At 42.4% G+C, this 23,586-nt stretch overlaps 1 protein-coding gene and 2 gene segments (V, D, J or C); all 3 read left to right on the forward strand.

Annotated features, from left to right (window-relative positions):
* Nucleotides 1–23,586, forward strand: part of LOC143960253 (immunoglobulin heavy constant mu-like) — a 140,827-nt gene that overhangs the window by 93,340 nt on the left and 23,901 nt on the right. The window contains 1 exon segment of the C gene segment in view: nt 22,853–22,898. Coding sequence covers nt 22,853–22,898 — 46 coding nt within the window.
* LOC143960247 (uncharacterized) overlaps nt 1–23,586 on the forward strand; it is a 181,753-nt gene that overhangs the window by 27,492 nt on the left and 130,675 nt on the right. The gene's annotated exons all lie outside the window — the stretch shown is intronic.
* Nucleotides 22,160–23,586, forward strand: part of LOC143960265 (immunoglobulin heavy constant epsilon-like) — a 418,829-nt gene continuing 417,402 nt past the window's right edge. The window contains exon 1 of the C gene segment in view: nt 22,160–22,424.

Below are 23,586 nucleotides of genomic sequence, written 5' to 3' on the forward strand. Positions count from 1 at the left end.
TGGTTATATGTTCATTTCACTATATACTGGATTGCTTGTAATGCTTAAGCTCTTGGAAGACTACGGTGGATATAGATACTTTTTGGGACCTTGAGGCTCTGAGTTATAGCTTTTTAATCCAGGAACTTTATGATAAATATGGGAGGAGCTACAGTTAATGTTTTCTGGAGTGATCACATCAAAACCTTCGCTAAACTTTATGCAGATGTTTTTTTCCCCTCATCTTTCCTCTCCTCGCTCTCTGCACTACTCCCTGTACTATTATTTTTCTGGCTGCTCCTCAGCCTTCCCCCCTATAGCCTAGCCTAGCCTAAATCCTCAACCTGTTATATATCAAACACACAGGTGTTGCTTGATCCCCCCATATAGTCAAATGGAAAGGTCTAACGTCCTAGAAGAAAGAAGGTTTTCCACTCAAAGGCCTGCAAGATAATCATTTACAGTGGGGGAAAAAGTATTTGATCCCCTACTGATTTTGTAATTTTGCCCACTGACAAAAAAATGATCAGTCTATAATTTTAATGGTTGGCTTATTTTAATAGTGAGAGACAGAATAAAAACAAAAAAATCCAGAAAAACGCTTTTCAAAAAAGTTATAAATTGATTCCCTCACTGAATAGCCATGCATATGCCTATATGTGTGGCTATACAGTGAGGGAATCAATTTTTAACTTTGTTAACTTCAACATCCCCCACCACATCCTTATAGCTCACAAACACACTACATATGTACAAAAGGTAGATGTTATGTTATTAGTTATACATCATGGGTTGGGTTTTGCTATGCCTACACGTGCCTAAAATGTTTTTTGTGCTATCTCTATCTGCTGTATGTTTGAGGAATCTCATGGAACCTTTTACCATTCTTTACCTGTAACTAGTTCTACATAAATCTTCATGTCATTTTGCTTAAAACAAAATAAAGAACTAAAACAAAAAATGCATGTACCAGCAAGATGGCAAACAGCCATGTTGACAGCTGAAATGTTAACAAAACATTGCAGGCAATAGAAAATTCTGGAAAAAAAACAGCATGGATTCCCCCCTCGTTCTGGCTATTTAACAAAAATAAAGAAGAAAAATTGTGTGGGGTCCCCCCAGTCCATAACAGGCCCATGGGTCTGGTATGGATTCTAAGGAGAACCTCACGCCAAAAAAATTTCGGCTGCTGACAGCTGATAAGGCTTCCTGGCCCGCTGCCTAACAATCAGCTATTCTTCACACAGAATTCAAATCTGTCGATCATTTTTCTACCAATCCAAATTCTAATCATTCTGAAAATTTGGAATTCAGTAGAAAATTAATAAAAAAAACACATTTAAATGAATTTCAACAAAATTTGTTACTATTCATTACTATTTCATTAGGAGATTCAGATACATTTGAATCTAGTCTACGAATAACCAAAAATTTGTCTGAATTTGTATTCACACCAAAAAGAGTTGCACGTGTCTAGTAGACATCAGCTGCCACTTTCAGCTGAAAAAAAGCTACACCATAGCCACATTAGGTCCGGAGGTCAGAGCCCCAGTTTGTCCAAGCTCTTTGCACTTTTGTCACTGTGACACCATCACAGTACATTTATAGATGCACATATGTGTTTCCTGGAGAACACCTGAGGAAAGAATTTTCTTTCCTTGGGTACAGTGAGGTAGTGGTTAGCACTCTCACCTAGCAGTAAAAAGGGTCACTGGTTCAAATCCCAACCACGACACTACCTGCCTGGAGTTTGCATGTTCTCCCTGTGCCTGCGTGGGTTTCCGATGGGTACTTTGGTTTCCTCCTACACTCCAAAGACATGCAGGTAGGTTAATTGCCTTCTATCCAAAATTGGCCCTAGTATATGAATGGGGACCTTGGATTGTGGGCTCCTTGAGGCTAGGGACCAATGTGAGTGTGCAATGTACAGGGATAGGGACAATTGTAGACACTCACTCAGGTTGAACTGGATGGATTGGTGTCTTTATTCAACCTTACTATGTAACTATGTAATTGAAACACATCGGGTGAAGGATCACATTTGATCGTGTGCTGTAACTTTGGTGTCTCTATACACATATTTGTATACATTCCAACCATCTTTTGTCTTAGATCATCATGTTTTAAACATTTTTTGTTAAATAAATACTTTTATTATACTTCAACTACTCTCCAACACTTTTTGTATAGATATTAATGGCTTAAAAGTCAGTTTAGGGGTACTACTTTTTGTTTACACCCCCTGGCTTGCGTGCTCAGGTAAGGGTCTGTTATGGATTGTGGGGGGACTCCGCGCTGTTTTTTTTTTAATTTTGGAATGAGGATTCCTTTATTATACATACAAAGGTCCTGGTATGAACTGGGGGGACCCACAACGTTTTTCTTTTCTTTTTTTTTAAATAGCCAGACTGGGTGGGGCCCCCACACAGTTTTTTTCTAAATTTTCTATTGCTGGCATTTGTTTACATTTCAGCTGTCAGTGGGGAAGCCCGCTGACAGCTGATGAGTCATTGGTTGTTAAGGATGAGGCAGATGGCTGCATTGACAACCAGCTATTCTTCAAAGAAAAACAGAAGAAAGGCTGCGCAAATACATTAAATTGTGTATGGTGATATTCCTATCAATGTATACCATCAACTAAAAAATCAAACAAATGCATAATAGTGATTATAGATAACCAACAAATCCTCCAAAAAAGTTTTATGAATAAGTAAAAAACATAATCCTGTGAAGTATTATAATAGATAAGTGAGTAGTCCAGTGAGGTGATAAAGTAGATGAATAAATTAATAAAATGCAATCTTCTGTGCAAATAGCAACACCGAATAATTGTGACTTCCACCACACAAATTATGCGCTTACCAAAAGGCAAGTAATATCAGGCCTGTAGTTATACCCAGCATCGGGACACCAAACAGCAGTAGCAAATCTCTCTTCCTACACTGGAGACAAGCCAGGAGATTCGAACCTCAGCAGGTAAACCAACAGCCAACGGTCAAGGTCCCAGGAAAATGAGAAGAAAACTCACCATAGCGTAATTCCACATAAAATTGGTTTATTAAAAGATAAAAGTTGCACTTACATGTGTAAAGTAGTAAAAGAAGCTCATGAAAAGATGCTGGCTGGCTTGCAGACACCTACGCTGTATCTCAGACATCAGCACATCTGCCACCTGATGTACGTTTCATCGTAAAAAGACTTAGTCGTGGGGAAAAGGCAATGCACTGACTCATCTCAATTAATACATAAAATGGTCATAAGCATGAAATGTCACCTGTAAAACAAAACCTCATAGTTTGTATTCACAATCGTAACATGCCAAATAGTGGTGTGGGTAACACTCCACAGTGTCACCTGGTGGGACAGATAATAATTGCAATCCAACAATCCCAGCTAAGGCAACCTCCACCAATATGGTCTACCAGCAGATATTGTGCCTACACCAATGGGAGAAAAAAATGGATTAAATACACACTATGTTAAATCATAATAGCAAACTAAATATACAGGCCAAGTAAAAAACATTGAGAACTGGAGATAATCTCCCAATTCCCAATGGTCAATAAACATGCACCGATCCATAGATGGATAGCTGGAAATTACCCCCCCCCCCCCAATCACATATATATATATGAATATGAATTTGGTAGGTTCACAGCAAATTTACAAAAAATTGCCAAAATTTAAGAATTATCAATAAAGGCATTTAAATCGGTATCTACATTCAACCCGAAAGGGGTATAACATTTTATTTTGTAGATTCAAGCCATCTCAAGCCTTGAGATACTCCATTCCAAGGATCCATCTGTCCAATGCTATTCTTCAAACAAAATTGATCGATCATATTTAGACCGATCCAAATTTGAATCATTCCAAAAATTTGGAATTCATTAGAAAATTATTAAACAAAATAAAACAAATTTTTCCGTTCTGCACATGTCTGATATCCACTTTCATCTGGAGCTGTATGGTCTAGCCACTGTTCAATATTTGAGGTTATTGTCTTTAAAATAATACATTCTAGTTTCTATTTGAAGATAAAGCTTTAATGTCACTCCCTCTTATATTGCAGCCTAACCAAACTGCTTACATACTGTCCAACCACTGTACAATATTTTGGGATACTGTTTCTCAAATAATACGCAATAAAGTTTATTTTGAGATAAAACCTGTCTTGTCTCTCCCTTTTATGCTGTGGCCTAACTAAGCTGCTTACATACTATCCAGCAAATTTAGTTTTTCTGCATATTCAAGTGCTGACATACTGTCCTAATGTTAGCCAATTTCTACCATACACATACTTAAAGTTTATATTTTGAATACATCGGGAATAAATATTTTTTTTTATTAGAGTGAATTTCCCTATAGATTTTAGATCTGTTTTACCTACTTTCACTGTCCATTTCATGCCTATTTCCACTGGATGCAAAAATCAGGTGTTGCAGCCAAAACGACCTTTAAAAAATATATTTTTTTTAAGTTGAAGTAAATCAGATTAGGTGTTGCTACTTTAAAAGGTCAAGCTTAATGTAAAAGTTTAAAAGGCAATTCAAACTTTCAATTCAGTTCATGTCAGAATATGTAATGCCAGAATTTGGTGCCACTGGCACTGTCCTTGAAAATTGTATTGCTTCATAAACCACATATAGCTTAAATGCATCTACCAAGCATGTAGCTAAAAGGATTGATGTTTTTTTTCTCATTCTTGAAGGGATTACCATGTCCTTTTTTTTTCAACAGCAGTTTCATAGTTTCATAGTTAGTAAGGTTGAATAAAGACACTGGTTCATCCAGTTCAACCTGAGTGAGTGTCTACCCCTATCCCTGTACATTGCACACTCACATTGGTCCCTACCCTCAAGGAGCTCACAATCTAAGGTCCCCATTCATATACTAAGGCCAATTTTGGACAGAAGCCAATTAACCTACCTGCATGTCTTTGGAGTGTGGGAGGAAACCAAAGTACCCAGAGGAAACCCATGCAGGCACAGGGAGAACATGCAAACTCCAGGCAGGTAATGTCGTGGTTGGGATTCAAACCTGCTAGGTGAGAGTGCTAATCACTACACCACTGTACCACCCAAAAAGTTTGCCAAATAGCTTTGAAATGATCAATGCGGGGGCGTGACCGGATGTGCAAGATGGAGTGAGTGAGAGATGTGAGACGCCGTGTGTGACTCTCTCCCAGACCCCCTTGATGAGAGCCTGGAGCGCTTAGTGCCTCGGTCGGACGTAGCGTGCGGTGGGCTGGAGCTGTACATTGAAGCTGGACGGGAGGAGGAGTGACAGCGCATTACTGTACGATCGTGCCGAGCCCTCGGAGATCCACGCTTACTTCCGGGTCTTGAACCCCAGCGAGCACGGCCAAAGAAGCACGAGTACCCCCGACCAAGCCGAACGCTTTTGAACCCTGCCGAAGAGACGCCGCACACTGTGGACACCAAGAGGCCCTCCCGCTCTCCAGTAAGCCGCGATAGGAGGAAGGAGGTAAGCGGCAGGATTGCGGGGGGAGGGAAGAAGGCGGAGGTGTGAGGGGCATAGCAGGTGGAGGTCTGGCAGAGCAAGTTGTGGACATAGCGATGCCTGAGAACTGGTAACAAGTAAACAAGAGGGCGCCGGCCGGGGGTGAGAAGGACCTATAGCTCTTGTCCCCTGGAATTCATTGCTTCGTTTTGTGCTCTAAGACGAACGAATGATAACCCAGGCAGTATAAGCAAAGAAGTACCTGCTGTAAAAACGAACGTCTGTAAGCAACGAACCAGGAAGTCTGTGATATGTGAATGGAGTGCTTGTGGACTGACTAACTATAAGATAAGATCAGTATCGCATTAATTGATTAACTGAGGGATGGTGGCTGCTCTAAAAATCAATTGGTTGAACGGTATCTGAACTAAGTGCGTGCAAATAAATGTCTGCTGTGAAGCATTAAAACAGGAAGTTTTGGTGATACATGAAGTGAATACTAGAGAACTGGTTATAAGATACGGTTTATATTGCACTAAGCAATCAACTGAGCGAGGGGCGGCTGGGTTAAAAAGTTAAAAATATATTAAAATACGATATATCCAGGACTGTTCTGTGGAAGGGGGTGAGAAAAGGAAATTAAGATGCAGCACTTGCGCTCTGCAAAGGAAAGAGGGGAAAAAAGTTCGCAACAGTCTACCACAGCAGCTAAATTAGAACAATATGCTCATAACCCTGCACAGTCATCACAGACCCCTCCAAAAAAAGGGCAGACAAAGGGGCAGCATGGAGAAATATCTGAAAGGAAAAGCATGGGTCAATCGAACATTAACATTAATACACAGGCCGGAGCAGTGGCCAAATGCCCAGTTAATAAAAAAGCGGGTGCAGGGGAACAGAATATGGAGATCACAACGGGTGACTCTCCTTCGTTAGAAAAAGAGCCAACAATTAAGGACGTGTTATTGGCCGTAAACGCATGTAACATCTCACTGAAAGAACTCTGTAATCAAATGAAGGGAGTGAAGGAAGATCTAATGCTGGTAAGGCAAGACCTACAGAAAGTGGTGGAAAGGACGACAGAACTTGAGTTAAGGACTAGCAGACTGGAAGACGATACAACATTCCTAATTAAAGAAATAGAAAGCCTGAAGGAGCAGTTCGGCGGATATAGAACAAGAATGGACGAAATGGAAAATAGGCTCAGGAGGGACAATGTGCGAGTAGTGGGACTTCCGGAAAAAAGTGAGGGTGTAAACCCTGCTGAATTTATGGAGCATCTTCTGGTTGAACTGTTTGGGAGGGATGTTTTTTCAACAGCGTTCTCAATAGAGAGGGCGCATAGGGTACCCTTTAGAGCACCATTGGAGGGGGGCCGTCCTAGGCCATTATTAATGAAGTTATTGAACTATAAAGATAAAGTGGTATTATTACGGAAGGCAAGGGAAATGGGGAATGTATTGTATAAGGGTGTTAGAATTTCATTATATTCTGATTTTTCCCCAGAACTTCAGAGAAAAAGGGTAGAGTTCCTCCAGGTGAAACGCAGGTTACAGAAGCTCAGGGTGCCGTATGCTCTGCTTTATCCTGCAAAGTTACGGATTAATGCACTAGGGCATACTCAGGTTTTTAGTTCCCCGATAGAAGTGGAAAAATGGATAGAAGAAAATAAAGAAAAGTTGTAGCTGCTGGGGTTTCTAGTACTGAGTGGGATGGGAAGATAGAAGGAGAGGGGGGGATGAAGTATGTGTGTTTTTGGGGTTTTTTTTTTTTTTTTTTTTTTTTTTTTTTGGGTGTGTGCTGTCTGTGTCTGTATGGGAGGGGGGTGGGAGGGAGGTAATACACGGCGAGCGCACTAGGTGAGGGTGGTAAATAGGTTGTGAAGAGAGTGGTATAAGGTCACTAATAGCCCCTAGGGTAACACCTAGGAAGGTGGGGGAGGGGCGGGAGGGAGGTAGAAAGGGGGGAGAGGGGGTGGGTGTAGTAGGGAAAATAGGGGGGAGGTCGAAGGGGGAAAAAAATATAAGTATGCACTAATAAATGGAGTACAGGAAATAATTCAAAGCAAAAAAGGACACAAACTGTGGGGTGGTAAAACTTGGGGTGGTAAAAAACAAGGAAAATTTATTGATCACAAGGGGGAAAATGGTAATAAACGATTATACAGTATAATGTATATTCAAAGACACATAACATACGAGTTAATGGTGACGCCTAATAAATTTGTTATTATACAAGGGAGTAATATATGGGGAGTGTGGTATAAGGTAATAAAAGAAGTTAGAGGGGAGTTGGTGGGTACTGGGAGACAAATGGTTCTCAATAGTGTCATCAGTAGACTGGTTATTTCGCTCTCTTTCTTTACTACCTTGGGTTTTTCTTTTTTTTTCTTTTTCTCCTCTATATTTGTTTATGGCTATGCAGGATGGTAAAATTAAGATAGGCTCCTGGAATGTGAGGGGTCTGGGGACGCGGCTGAAACAAAAAGCTGTGCTATCCTTGTTGGAGGGATGTGGAGTAGAGTTGCTCTGCATACAGGAGACCCATTTAAATAGAGATACAATATACCGGCTGCAGAGCAGAAAATATCAATTTCAATATCACTCTGTTTATTCGACATATAGCAGAGGGGTGAGTGTCTTGGTAAAAACGGGGGTGAATTTTGTATGAAAACGGGTTAGCCTGGATGAAAAATGCAGATACATTTTCTTACAGTGCCTAATTGAAAATAGAGAATGTATGCTGGCAAACATCTACATCCCTCCACCATTTAAAATGGAAGTGCTTTTTAAATTACAGGAATTTTTAGTGGGGATAGATGGTGTCCCTATAATAATAGTAGGGTATTTCAACACGGTATTGGATATTAAAATTGATAGATTCCCAGAAAAAACACTGGCGGAACCAGCTTGGCAGGGGAGGTTGGGACAGTACCTGGAAGAAGTAGGATTACGGGATTTATGGAGAACTGGGAACCCGGGAGTTCGGCAGTATAGTTGCTACTCGTCCACACATACTACGTTATCCAGGATTGATATGATACTGGGGAATGACCTGGCCTTACAAATGGTGGAAAAGGTTGAATATCAGCCCAGGGGGATTTCAGATCATTCCCCAGTGACAGCAGTATTAAAAATGAGAGAACGTAAGGTACAGAGGTTGTGGAAAGTGAACCCACTCTGGCTAGAACTGATAAAAAAAGAGACAGAAGAATGCCCTGAGAGAATTCAGTGGGAATTAAAAGAATTTCTAAAAAATAACCGGGGTACAGTAACATCGGGGATCCTGTGGGACACTCTGAAAGCTTTCTTAAGGGGCCTTATGATCCAATCAATAGCAAAAATAAACAGAAAATCTAGGGAGCAGGAGGTACAAATAGGGAGAGAAGTGTCAGAGGCTGAAAGAGATTTTATTAGTGACCCCACGCAGGGCAAAGAAAAAATCTGGTTAGATAAACAAGAAGAACTTAGGTTATTAACCCTAAAGAAAGCAGAGATTCAGCATATGTTCCAACGCCAAGCCTCCTTCGCGGAAGGGGAAAGCGTGGGAAAAATGTTGGCACAACTGGTGAAGAATAACTCGGGTCCTTCCTCAATCTCGGCGATTAGGATATCTGAGGGAAAGGTTATAACAGAAACGGGGAGTATTTCCCAAGCATTTGAAGGATATTATAAAAACCTATATACTGCACAAAAAGTGGGGATGGATGAGCAAATGGAAGCATTTTTAGGTCAATTAGAGGTACCATGTTTGAAACAAGAAGAAAGAGAGGAACTGGAAGCCCCAATAACTTTGAAAGAACTTCAGGAAGCAGTTGCGAGTATGCCAAATCAGAAATCGCCTGGGCCGGATGGACTACCGATTGAAGTCTATAAAAACTTTGGCGAGATACTGATTCCTGAACTCCTGGAGATGTTAAGAGGAGCATATGGGGAGGGTAAATTGCCCCCATCAATGATGGAGGCGGTTATAACCCTGTTGTACAAAGAAGGGAAGGACGCCTTAGATGTTGCAGCGTATAGGCCAATCTCTCTCCTGTGTACCGATACAAAGATACTGGCCAAGGTATTAGCGACTAGGCTTAATCGAGTCATAGCAAGATTGGTCCATATGGACCAAACAGGGTTTATAGCCAACAGGTCAACGAGTATAAATATTAGAAGAGCCTTTTTGAATTTGCAGGTCCCAATGGATAACGATACTCCGGGTGCAGTGGTGGCATTGGATGTAAGGAAAGCATTTGATAGCGTAGAATGGGGATATATATGGAAAGTTTTGGAGAAATTTGGCCTGGGTCCTTCCTTTATAAGATGGATTAGGATGCTATATGACAAACCTAGTGCGAGACTAAAAATTAATAATGAGTTATCCGGGAAAATAGAGTTGGGGAGAGGGACGAGGCAGGGGTGCCCATTATCACCCCTGCTCTTTGCATTGGCCATAGAGCCCCTGGCATGTGCAATTAGAGCAAACCGGGATATTGTCGGTTTTGTAAGAAAAACTGGAGAGGAAAAAATCTCACTTTATGCAGACGATATCCTATTGTTCTTAGGGGATATGAGATACTCACTACCAAGGGCAATGGAACTGGTGCAAAGGTTTGGAGGCTTCACTGGGCTGGAGATAAATTGGGAAAAATCGGAATGTCTCCCTTTGGACCCAATTGGTCAGCAAACGGCCCTGGGACCCCCCCAAATGCCAATAGTGGATAAGTTGAAATATCTGGGAGTAACCTTGTCAAGGGATCCTAAGCAATATATAAGTCATAACTTAGTCCCATTATTGGCTAAGTTTAAACAAAAAATTGCTATATGGAAACGATTGCCTCTCTCGGTCGCTGGCAGATGCAATCTGATAAAAATGATATGGATGCCCCAACTTTTATACATATTACACAATGCCCCAATATGGATTAACAAAAGTTGGTTTGATAAAATCGAGATGCTGTTTAGGGAGCTAATATGGAGGGGAGGACAGGCTAGATTGAGATTGCGGATGCTTCAGCTACCGGGAGAGGAAGGAGGATTCGCGGTCCCTTATCCGGAGTGCTATTTTTGGGCGTCCCAATTACAACAGCTAGGGGGGATCGATGAGAAGAACGGAGGAACCCCAAATGGGAGATTAGTATTAACAGGCTCCCCACATAATACCCTGATCGAGACCCTGGAAGCGGACTCATTCCAGTGTAGATGCCCTACAGTAAAAATGATGTTAAAGCTATGGGGTACAGTTAAAAAAAAAAATGGGATATAGTGAAATAACAAAGTATACGCCTCTATGGAACAACATGTGGCATTGTAAGGCTAAGCCATCTATATGGCGGCAGGGGTATTAAATCTTTCGACCAGCTGCAAAGAGAATTTAAGATATCACAAAATTCATTCTATGCCTATATACAAGTGAGGCATGCTTTAAGGACCCAGTTTGGAAACCTGTTATTAACATGGGAGGAAATGCCCTTGCTATACCCAGTAGCACAAGCAGGACCCACTAAAGGATTAATATCTAAATTCTATGCCCAGCTGGGTGAACAGATTAATAGTGAGAGGAAAGGGAGGGTTGAGAAAGGGAAATGGGAGCAGGACCTAGGTAATATAACACGAGTACAGTGGAAAAATATCCTAGCGGCATGCCCAAAGGTCTCGGTCTCTCCTCCTCAGAGGATTTCCCATTTAATGGTAATTAATAGAGCATACTATACTCCCCAGAAATTATTTAAATTCGGTAAGAGAACAGATGACTTTTGCCCCAGGTGTGGGGGGTCAGGGAATTTAATGCACATGCTTTGGAAATGTCCCAAATTATTTAGATACTGGGAAGGAGTGGTAAAGATAATAAGTAGGGTTTTTGGGACGGTAATAGAGTTAAATCCCATAGTGTGCATTTTAGGCTACAGAGAGGAGGAAGTAGAAAGGAAGGGAATAACAACGGCAATCCTAAGATGTTTATTTCAAGCTAGAAGGATGATAGCTAGGAGATGGCAATCAAAGCTACCCCCTACAGTAGAGGATTGGACAAGGGCGGTAAATGACTATCTATGTAAGGAGAGGGCAGTATATGCAAAACGAAATAACCTAAAGGAGTTTAATAGGAACTGGCGAGAGTGGATAGAAGTGATGCATACCCCAGTTTAAACCATGATAGGAAAGGGAAGAGGGGAGGGGGAGGGGGGATGGGTAATGGGAAGGAGTAGGGTAGGGTACATTAAAGGTTCGGGAATCATTATAACACATTTATGCTATACTGTAGGATAAAAGCACCAATATATATATAAGAGGGGAGGGGAGGGGGGGCGGGGTTGATAGAAAGGATGGGAGGGAGGGGTGGGGTTATAACAATAGGAAAAACGTAGGAATTGCAAAAATAGTGATGGTAGGAGAAGGGGGGATATGGTACTGTTTAGACAATGTGCTTTTGTTTTTTTTTGCTAATTATATGTGATGTATGGATGTATCTTCATGTCCCCCTTCCCTTCCTAGAACTCTAAAACTCAGATCTCGGAAGGGAAGAAAGAGGTATTTGAACCCTGGTAATGTTATTTTAAAATGTGGTCTGTATAAATGTGAAAATTTAATAAAGATTAATAATTAAAAAAAAAAAAAAAGCTTTTGAAAATTGTCCAAAATTTAATAACAATATTCACCCCTCCAATGTGATTTCACTGCTATGTTCAGGTTTTTTGAAGATTTCAAGTAGGATATGGACTGAGGATCCTGGCTCTGAGAAACAGTATACATAGTGTAGCAGAAATCATCTCCTATAATAATAAACCCCTAACACTAAAGGTGGGTACAGATAGATCATCCTTGCTGAACCAGCCAAATTTTGATTTGTGCGTGGCACTCCATGTTCAACAGAAGTTGGAAGATTGACTTCTGTCGTGTGGCCAACCAGGAAAACTTTTATTCGATCAGTGACTGCAGCCAATCAGCTGGAGCCACTGATCAGTGTATTCTGACCACAGAGCAATCTAGCAGTCAGAATATAATGGCACTGCAGGGAGTATTTTTTCATCCACCTTGCTTTCGTGGACAGGGAACACCCAAATTTGGTGTGCACTTGACAAAATGTTTGCCAGCCGAGCACACAGTGAATAGTTTGTTAGGAACGGGCTGGGAAGCTGATGAGCGGATGGCTCATCAGCTGTCAGTGGAATTCCCCACTGACAGCTGAAAAAAAAATTGCCAGCAATAGCAAAATGTTGAAATAACGGCATTGGGATCCATTGGGTCTGGTACAGATTTTAAGGGGAACCCCATACAAAAAAAAGACAACATGGGGTCCCCCACAAAATTCATACCAGAGCCTTATCCAAGCATGCAACTTGGCAGGCCAGAAAAGGAGGCAGAGCGAGCACCCCCCTCCCTCCTTTACCAGGCCACATGCCCTAAACACGGGGAGGTGCTTTGGGGCTCCAAAAGTTTGGGTCCAAACTTTTTCCATATTCGGGGGTTCTGGTGAACCGGGTGGTGTTCGGCCCATCACTAGAGGGCACCTGAACACTGAAGCACAGGGCATATGAGATTGCAGGAACCGGTCTAGTAGCCTAGAGGGAGCTTTCAGAAATGCACTGCAAACCCGCATCACGCTTGCATTGCCATAATGTTGGTTTTTAGTGCATTTCCAAAAAGCAAAGCACAAATTTTTTGTGCAAGTTGCCTCACGTTTGGAAATGCTCAGATGTGGTTAGCAGTCACATGTTTTGCCCATGTGTTTATCAAACAAAAAATAGGATTACAATCACACACTGAAAAAACACACAGTGCTTTACATCTGAAAAGGTTCTTAAGCTACTGTCACACATAGGGCAACCCAATGCACAGCGTGCACTTCCATGTGAAAAATGCACATATATTGCCAACAAGTGGGAACGTGTGTTTCAACTATGCTTTGCTGTCAATAGAAAGAGCTTAAGATAAGAGTTTTTAGGCAGCAAGGATGACCTGGGAAGAGAAGTGAGGGTAAAAAAAAAACTCTTGTCTTACCAAAGTCAAGGCTTATGCGACTTCTGTAACTTTAACCTATGCCGCGTACACATGATCAGAATTCTCATCGGAAAAAGCTCTGATGGTTTTTCCGATGGGACTAGAAAAGGGAAGTTCAATAGCCAGTAGTCAATAGCTTCCATCTCGTAGTTGAATCTGAGCATGCAAGATTTTTGGGGGAATTGCATACACACGGTCGTAATTTCCGTCTGGAAAATTCAGAACATGCTATCAATCTTTAATAAATGCTAAGGTGGTAGTAGCGGCGCTCACCTGCTATTAATTATACCTGCAGGAGACTCACCTGCTATTAGTTGCACTTAGTCTTTACAGGGATATGTGTCAAATAAAGTGTAGCTGGAAGATGCTTGAGTGACAATATCTCTCACAAAGATTATAAAAAATTATGAAGAAACAAATAAATTATGAAAAAACAAAAATATTCCACATGTGTAAATCGCTAGCAATATGCGTAAGGATATTGTAGAGACCCTAATTCACATTGTAAAAACTACAATGCACTTATTGCAATGTTGAAAGTGCATATATACATTTGTGCAAAACATACATTAAAAAGTGCTAGGTGCTTGAAAAAGTGCCATAGTAACAATATCAACTGTGAAAAAAGTGCTACGTGCTACTAAGAGTGCCACAATATGTAAATCTAGTCCTTTGTACTTTATAAAGTCGCTAAATGGAAGCATGCAATTTTTAGGTTGATGTAAAAATCCAACGGCAAAAAACAATAATACTCCAATAAGAAAGTCCTTCTGAAACAAAAGTGACAGTGTGCTTCAATATTCAGTGGATTCCTGGATTGCAACCGGTGCGATTTCCGTGTTTAAAGACAATAGTCCGCACTCACCAGCTCCCCCTCCCCTTAAGGGGTTAATGCGCCTCCACAGTGTGAGCCCCTGTGCCGCTATGCAGAGCTGGTCCGGTTACCATCCAGTAATTGTCCAGTAATTTTTCCTCATTAAAAGCAAAATAGGGCAAACATAGTGTAATCCAGTTTTAAAACACGTTTTATTAAATGTATAAAGTGCTACTCACACAATGGAAGATTAAAAATGCGTCTCAGTACATGTGTAGGTCACAGCGTTTTTGAATTCACCCAATGGGTTTTAAAACACGTTTTAAAACACGTTTTAATAAAACGTGTTTTAAAACTGGATTACACTATGTTTGCCCTATTTTGCTTTATTTGACACATATCCCTGTAAAGACTAAGTGCAACTAATAGCAGGCGAGTCTCCTGCAGGTATAATTAATAGCAGGTGAGCGCCGTTACTACCACCTTAGCATTTATTCACGTTTTTCACCTTTTAGGTGAATATGTAAGGTAGTGGCAGCCCCTTTTCTTACCACTAAGGCCGCGTACACACGGGCGGACTGTTCGCCCAACTAAGTTCGTCAAACAATCCGACAAACAGTCCGTTCAAAATTTGCATGAACGGACTTGACCACACACGATGAGCAGACAGTCCGCTGAAAGCGTGCGTGATGACGTGAACGGCACGTACGACGGGACGAGAAATTCGACGTCCAATACACTGCAATGCAACCTTCGCCGTGTAAATCCTTTCTGAGCATGCGCCAAACTTAGTCTGTCGAACTAGCCTACACACGAGCGGACTGTCCGCTGAAACCAAGTTTGGACGGACTGTCTTACGGAAATTCCGTAAGACTTTGTTCGTCAGACTGTCCGCTGAAACAGTCCGCTGAAGCCCACACACGAGCGGATTGTCCGCTGAAACACTGTTCAGCAGACTAAGTTGGGCGAACAGTCCGCCCGTGTGTACGCGGCCCAAGGTTTTTGTTTTGGTTTTTGTTTTTCATATTGTTTTTCACCTTTTGGTGTAGTTGTTTGATTTTTTGACTATTTCATTGTAATAATTTAGGGTCCTTAGCGCACCTTTACCCCCTTTTTTCTAATGCTATCAATCTTTGGCTGGCGGAAATTCAGACAGCTCAATTCCGATGGAGCATACACACGGTCGCATTTTCATGTGAAAAGCTGTGTACGTGGCATAAGAAGTCTATGGGGCTGAAATCGCAAGGCACCATTGGAAACAATGTGATTTCCCTTGTCATTGGATTCTGTGTGGCTCAAGTTGCATCAGAAGTTGCACTAGTGTCAAGGGGGCTAATTAGCAACATGTGCATTCCACTGAATTGTTTATGTGTTTTGTCACATTTCAGTGCACCACCCAGAAAAAAAAATGAAGCATGTTCTACTTTTGTTGACTGCACTGGAGGACGCTTCAATGGTGAGAAATATGCAACTGGAATATATGTAAGCTACCATGCATTTTTGATGCAGAAAAAATGCACTGGACTGCATGTGGTGTGAACCAGTCAGGGGTGTACCTAGAGCATTTGGCATCTGGGGGGATCCTATATCTGGCACCCCCCAAATTTATAATCTCAAAACACCCACAAAAACACCCTCCTCTGCCAAGATCAGCATTTATAAATTCTGACATTTTCTTTAAAATGTTGCCATTGGCTGCTGAGTAAACTGGAAGTGACATAGTGCTGTCACTTCCGGGTTTCTACATCGGAGACCCGATCAAAGGCAAGGGGCGTTCCGCGAACGCGGACCGCGAACGCGGCCGATAGTTCGCGAACCGTAACCCTCACGGCGGGCCCCATTGACTTCAATGGGAGGCGAACTTTGCAAACCTACAGGTCAAATTTGCAGCCACAAAATAATTACTAGCTGTGCAAACATAGTCCCACCACATGGCCAATGAAATAACACATGTATGAGGTGAATCTGGGATCGACAACTACAAACATTCTTTTTTTTATATGTGAAATTGTTGTGACAATTCAGGACTGTGGAGCGCATGAAGGCAATGGAGGAGAGGGAAGGTCAGGGTAGGCAAAGAAGAGGGTGCAGGAGATGATCACCAGCAGCGTGACATACAGCAATGACACATGCACTGTGATAGAGTGATCTGACACCAGCACCGTGATAGAGAGCACTGACATCAGCAGCGTGACATACAGCAATGACACCTGCACCGTGATAGAGTGATCTGACACCAGCACCGTGATAGAGAGCACTGACATCAGCAGCGTGACATAAAGCACTGACACCAGCACCGTGATATACAGCACTGACACCAGCACCGTGATAGAGAGCACTGACATCAGCAGTGTGACATACAGCAATGACACCTGCACCGTGATAGAGTGATCTGACACCAGCACTGTGATAGAGAGCACTGACATCAGCAGCGTGACATACAGCAATGACACCTGCACCGTGATAGAGTGATCTGACATCAGCACCGTGATAGAGGGCACTGACACCAGCAGCGTGACATAAAGCACTGACACCAGCACCGTGATATACAGCACTGACACCAGCACCGTGATAGAGAGCACTGACATCAGCAGCGTGACATACAGCAATGACACCTGCACCGTGATAGAGTGATCTGACACCAGCACCGTGATAGAGAGCAATGACATCAGCACCGTGACATAAAGCACTGACACCAGCACCGTGATATACAGCACTGACACCAGCACCGTGATATCCAGCACTGACACCTGCACCGTAAGCAGCCCCAGGAGGAAGTCAGCATAGCATATGGATGGTGGGATCCCCTCATAATGAGCATAGCACAGGGATGGTGGGAGACCCTCATAATATGCACAGCAGAGGTACAGCCCCAGGAGGAAGTCAGCACAGCACAGGGATGGTGGGAGCCCCTCATAATAAGCAGCCCCAGGAGGATGTCAGCATAGCACAGGGATGGTGGGAGCCCCTCATAATAAGCAGCCCCAGGAGGAAGTCAGCACAGCACAGGGATGGTGGGAGCCCCTCATAATGAGCATAGCACAGGGATGTTGGGAGCCCCTCATAATGAGCATAGCACAGGGATGGTGGGAGCCCCTCATAATAGACAGCCCAGGGGGATGTCAGCATAGCACAGGGATGGTGGGAGCCCCTCATAATAAGCAGCCCCAGGAGGAAGTCAGCACAGCACATGTATGGTGGGAGCCCCTCATAATGAGCATAGCACAGGGATGGTGGGAGCCCCTCATAATGAGCATAGCACAGGGATTGTGGGAGCCCCTCATAATATGCACAGCATGGTAAGGCCCCAGGAGGAAGTCAGCACAGCACAGGGATAGTGGGAGCCCCTCATAATAAGCAGCCCCAGGAGGATGTCAGCATAGCACAGGGATGGTGGGAGCCCCTCATAATAAGCAGCCCCAGGAGGAAGTCAGCACAGCACAGGGAAGGTGGGAGCCCCTCATAATGAGCATAGCACAAGGATGGTGGGAGCCCCTCATAATATGCACAGCAGAGGTACAGCCCCAGGAGGAAGTCAGCACAGCACAGGGATGGTGGAAACCCCTCATAATAAGCAGCCCCAGGAAGATGTCAGCATAGCACAGGGATGGTGGGAGCCCCTCATAGTAAGCAGCCCCAGGAGGAAGTCAGCACAGCACAGGGATGGTGGGAGCCCCTCATAATGAGCATAGCACAGGGATGGCGGGAGCCCCTCATAATATGCACAGCAGAGGTACAGCCCCAGGAGGAAGTCAGCACAGCACAGGGATGGTGGGAGCCCCTCATAATAAGCAGCCCCAGGAGAAAGTCAGCACAGCACAGGGATGGTGGGAGCCCCTCATAATAAGCAGCCCCAGGAGGAAGTCAGCACAGCACAGGGATGGTGGGAGCCCCTCATAATAAGCAGCCCCAAGTCAAGTATGTGCAAGTATTTTATACGTGTATTACACAACTATATACTGCACACCAAATAGTACACCTATACCAGTCCTTAAGGACCTTTGTGGAACTAGTAGGTTGTGATTATCAGACTGTACCTCACTCAACCCTATGTACTGTAGTACACTATACCTTACCAGTCCTTATAAGGACCTTTGTGGACCTAGTAGGTTGTGATTAGCAGACTGTACCTCAGTCCCTATACTCATAAAGGACTACTGCAGCAGAAGGGCAGCAGTCAAGTATAATATTCTTTCTATATTTGGAAGAAAGAATATTATACGTGTACAAGCCTATTATCATACCAGTCCTGAAAAGAACCTTTGTGGACCTAATAGTAACAGCTACTGATTAAACTGACTGTCCCTCACTGCCACACACAGCTTTCTGCCTGTCTCTATTTAAACTGACAAAACACAGGCTGCTGGAACAATAACTTGAATAGCACTCAAAACTATATCCTGTACTACTTTACCATACCAGTCCTGAAAAGGACTTTTGTGGACCTAATAGTAACAGCTAATGATTTAACTGACTGTCCGTGCTGCACACAGCGTCCTGTCCCTCTCTCTACACTGCCAAAAGACAGGCTGCTGCAACAATCACTAGCACAGCAGTGCCTCAAACCTATATCCTGAACTACACCTAACACCTATACCATACCAGTCCTTAAAAGAACGTTTGTGGACCTAATAGCTAGCGATTTGGGTCACTGCAGTCTCTCCCTGCTCCACACAGCAACCTCTACCTATAGTGACATACGAAAGAATGTAAAATGGCCGCCGGATCAGGTCTATTTATAAGTTAGGGGGAATGTCCAAGTGTCCACGTGCTGTAATGTCTCAATTGGCTGTCCTGTACCCCATGATGGATGTGTCATCATAGGTCAAAGTTCTTTTACACAGTAAACACGGAAGTCCGCCGGGTGAACAGCGGCAATAGTCCGCCGATCGGGCGGACCGCGAACAGCCGAAATTCGCCACGAAACGACCGCCGGGCGAACCGTTCGGCCTTTCCTAGTGAGCAGATCCCACATTTTTGGACTGAACTTGCCATGGTCAGGGAAGTGGAGAGCTGGACTAGACTTTATGGCAATCTCTGAATCGGATCTGTCCCTAGGGATAGCAGACAAAAGGCATCATTGGCATAGATGATTTAATTCAGATTTTTGAACTGACCAGCTGACAAGGCGTGTTGTTTGCTGGACCATGAACGGGTTCTGGTGGCCGCAGGGAAGATGGCAATATGCTGCTGTGACCTGCTGCTTGCTGGACGGATCTAATGGCTGAAAGATGTGGGAGTAGGTCAATGTCTGTTTATACCTGGGCTACAGATGCCCCCCCCCTTATCAGACCAGCTCATCTACTATACCTGGGGGGTGAAAACGGCATCACCACCCCTCACCCCCTTACCAGGTAAGCTCACAGCTTATAGTAACCTGTATATAGCACACGCCTGGATCCTGCAACCTGTATATAACACACTCCTCGATTCTGCAACCTGTATATAGCATGCGCTTGGATTCTGCAACCTGTATATAGCACAAGCCTGCATTCTGCAACCTGTATATAGCACACGTCTGGATTCTGCAACCTGAATATAACACATACCTGGATTCTGCACCCTGTATATATGACATGCCTGGATTCTGCACCCTGTATATAGCACACACCTGGATTCTGCAACCTGTATATAGCACATGCTTGGATTTATGCAACCTGTATATAGCACACGCTTGGATTCTGCAACCTGTATATAGCACACACCTGGATTCTGCAACCTGTATATAGCACACGCTTGGATTTCTGCAACCTGTATACAGCACACGCCTGGATTCTGCAACCTGTATATAGCACATGCCTGAATTCTGCAACCCCCCCCCCCCCATTAGGTCAGCATCCTATACCTGGGTGGTGGTGGACACAGCAACCTCCCTCCTTCTCTATCAGACCAGCACAGGGTGGCAGGGCAGACACAAACACTCCTCCAGCCTCTTTTCACAACCCACACCCCCTATCACCAGCTCACCTTGGGCTCTCAGCTTCAGCTAGGGAGGTCCAGACTGTGTAGACACAGTGTGTAACAGCAGCCGCTCCAGCAGAGAATGATGACGCACTCAGCTCTGCTTGGTTGTGCAGCAGTGGTGGGTGGAGCTAGCATGGGAAAACAGTAACCAGACCAGGCTATTTCAGCCGCAGCGCTGGGGGTGTTCTGGCTGACAAAAAAATACTACTGAACAGCCAGAGCCAGGGATGCTCTTGGAATGCTGTCAGACCATGTCACCCGACCCGCGTGCGGAATGCACCCCCATAGCAATGCCACCCAGCCACTGCACCCCTCCAATGTGTGGTATCCAGGGCGGACCACCCCCACCCCCCCTTTGTACGCCCCTAGAACCAGACCAAAAATCTGCTGCCATCTACCAGGATGATGAAGATGAAGGACATTTCAGCAGGACAATGAGCTCAAACACACAGCCGAGGAAACTCACAATTGGATTCAAAGAAAGAAAATAAATTGCTAGCTGCCCAGCCAATCACCTGACTTGAATCTAATAGAAAATCTATGGAAAGAACTAAAGATCAGAGTTTATAGAGGCCCACTGAACCTTCAAGATTTGAAGACTGTGTGGAAGAATGAGCCAAAATCACACCTGACCAATATATGTGACAAGATTCTCCATACTGGAGGTGTCTTGAAGCGGTCATTATCAATAAAGGATTTTGTACCAAGTATTAAATACATTTCAGTTAGCGTGTTCAATACTTTTTTCCTTGTGTCATTCCATTTTATTACACATAATTTATTCCATCATTCCATTTTATTACACATAACTTAATTTCTGAACTTATTTGTTTTGGTTTATTTGCATGTATGGATTGCATGTGTTGTTACCAACATGTGGTGAAAATGTCATGTCAATAGCACCTTTAGAAATATATTTACCAAATATATTTACCTAGAAAAATGGTGACATGTTTAATACTTATTTTACCCACTGTATATGACATGTGAAAAAGTGTAAAATACAAGAGCCCCTGGGATTTTAAAGGAGGTCAACATACATTTCATTTCAAATAGTATATTTTAAATTCAAGCCTTTATTACAAACAACAATAGAAAAAGATTAAAAAACAGAAGGTGCACAAAACACACACATTAAAAATATTCCCTTAATCTCCACGTGTTTTGTGAAACACAGTGCACTTCATCAGAAGTTTGATGCTACCAACAGGACACTTGAAGATCTGTAAATAAATCCATAATGTAAAAAAAAGAGAGAAAGAGATAGCGGAAACAAGGGAGTTCCTCACCAACAATCATAGTTCATTTATGGTGACAAAAATGGAGGGCTTTTACACCCAAGTCCGAGCCCACAGAAGAAAGCTCAAACCCGGGGGCAGTGGATACAGGAGATTCTCAAACTCCTGATGAAGTGAACTGTGTTCCCAGAAACACTTTAAGATGAAGATGCTCTATGTTTTTTTTTTTTTTTGGATGTCAACTCATTAATAACAAACTTTGTATGAAACACTATGGGGTTGATTTACTAAAGGCAAATCCACTTTGCACTACAAGTGCACTTGGAAGTGTAGTCGCTGTAGATCTGAGGGGAAGCTCTGAAATGAGGGGAAGCTCTGCTGATTTTATCATCCAATCACGTGCAAACTAAAATGCTGTTTTTTATTTTCCTTGCATGTCCCCCTCAGATCTACAGCGACTGCACTTACAAGTGCACTTGCAGTGCACTTGTAGTGCAGAGTGGAGTTGCCTTTAGTAAATAACCCCCTATAGGTTCATGTATCAAGAGGGATTTTTTTTAATGGATATGTTCTGTGTTGGTGCAAAGTCTGGTTTTTAATCTTTTTCTACTGTTGTTTGTAATAAAGGATTGATTTTAAAATACGCTATGTGCAATGAAATGCATGTTGACTTCCTTTAAAATCCCAGGGGCCTTTGTATTTTACACTTTTTTTATAAGCTTTTGTTTGGGGTGGAGGCAACCTGACCTCTTGGTTGGCTGCTTTTTTTCTATTTCTGGCACATACGGTATATGACAGTCACAAACTGTAAGTTGATTATTTTTTATACATTGTTTAAAATGTCCAAAGGAATTACAAAAAAGTTAATTGACACCGTAACATTGTATGGTTTTTGATCTGTGGATAATATCAATTGAAACTGTGTGGGCTACGCTTACTTCGATATTTGGGGACCTGGGACCTCTGTCACAGTAACAGCAGGTACGTTTTTTTCATTTTCTTCTCAGTTTTCTGTCCTTGTACTACTGATTACTTATGTACTTTTTGCTGTGTTTCTTTAATATTAGCTTAAACTGTCACTACAATAATTCAAGGGTTTAGGTTGATACAATATTGCCCTTATGTTTGATATAAGACTATAGTATATCTATATTATATGTATATAGTATATGTACAGGAAATAACTTATTTAAGACAGGTAAGTGTAAGTTTCTTGAGAAAAGTATCAGCTGACATCTCAAGAAACTACATTTGTAATTGACAAAAGGCTGTGGTTAGAAGAGTTATGTGGGAAAGCATATGAGGCAAAGCCATTGCATAACCCTACAGTAAAAGCCCCTCTGCGCTTAGTTGTGGGTTACCACTAATAGTATTTGACAGCAAGTGACAGCTAACTGATTCACTGTGATTACTTCGACATATGGGGACAAGGGACCAAGGTCACCGTGACATCAGGTAAGAAAAATTCACCTTTTCTGTTACCTCTTCTCTCAAACTGTAAAATAACTTTATCTGTAATTTTTCCAACATAAAATGTTAATTTTCATTGTGAACCGACCTATCTGTGTTCTGTTGCAATTCAACTGCCCACTGTCAGTTGAGACATTGATTCCCCAAGATTTCTAAAAAGACTTTATATTGTGCTTTCCACATAATTCTCAATCAGTATTATAAAAATAATTACTTAGGGTGTCTTGGGGAGTTTTTGTAATGACAGTAGGTCTTAAGGTAACACAGTGAGCTGGGCTTTTGATATCTGGGGACCTGGGACATCACTCACCGTCACATCAGGTAACTGCTTAATTTTATGTCTTTAATATTTATTTTAAATGACTGTAAAATAATGTAAAATTTTCCACTAAGTGACAAACCCTGTTATTCAGTATAGTATATGATTCTCTAATGTACCCATCTCCTGTGAAAAAAAAAAAACTAGTCACAATGGCATAATTATCTATTGTGCAGTTAAGTGGGACAAATTATTTGGCGATTTTGGTTTAAATTTATGTCTTTAGAGTCTTAGCTATATCTGAGTAACAGGACAATATTTTTTTTTTATAAAGTACATAGACAACCTTTAAGAATTAAATTTATGCAATAGGATCAGAAAAAAAAATTGGCACAATATACTAGAATATTGTAG

The sequence above is a fragment of the Lithobates pipiens genome, unplaced genomic scaffold (genome assembly GCF_037356315.1).
Source record: "Lithobates pipiens isolate NorthernLeopardFrog02 unplaced genomic scaffold, aLitPip1_a1.2 Scaffold_11, whole genome shotgun sequence".
Lineage (NCBI taxonomy): Eukaryota > Metazoa > Chordata > Amphibia > Anura > Ranidae > Lithobates > Lithobates pipiens.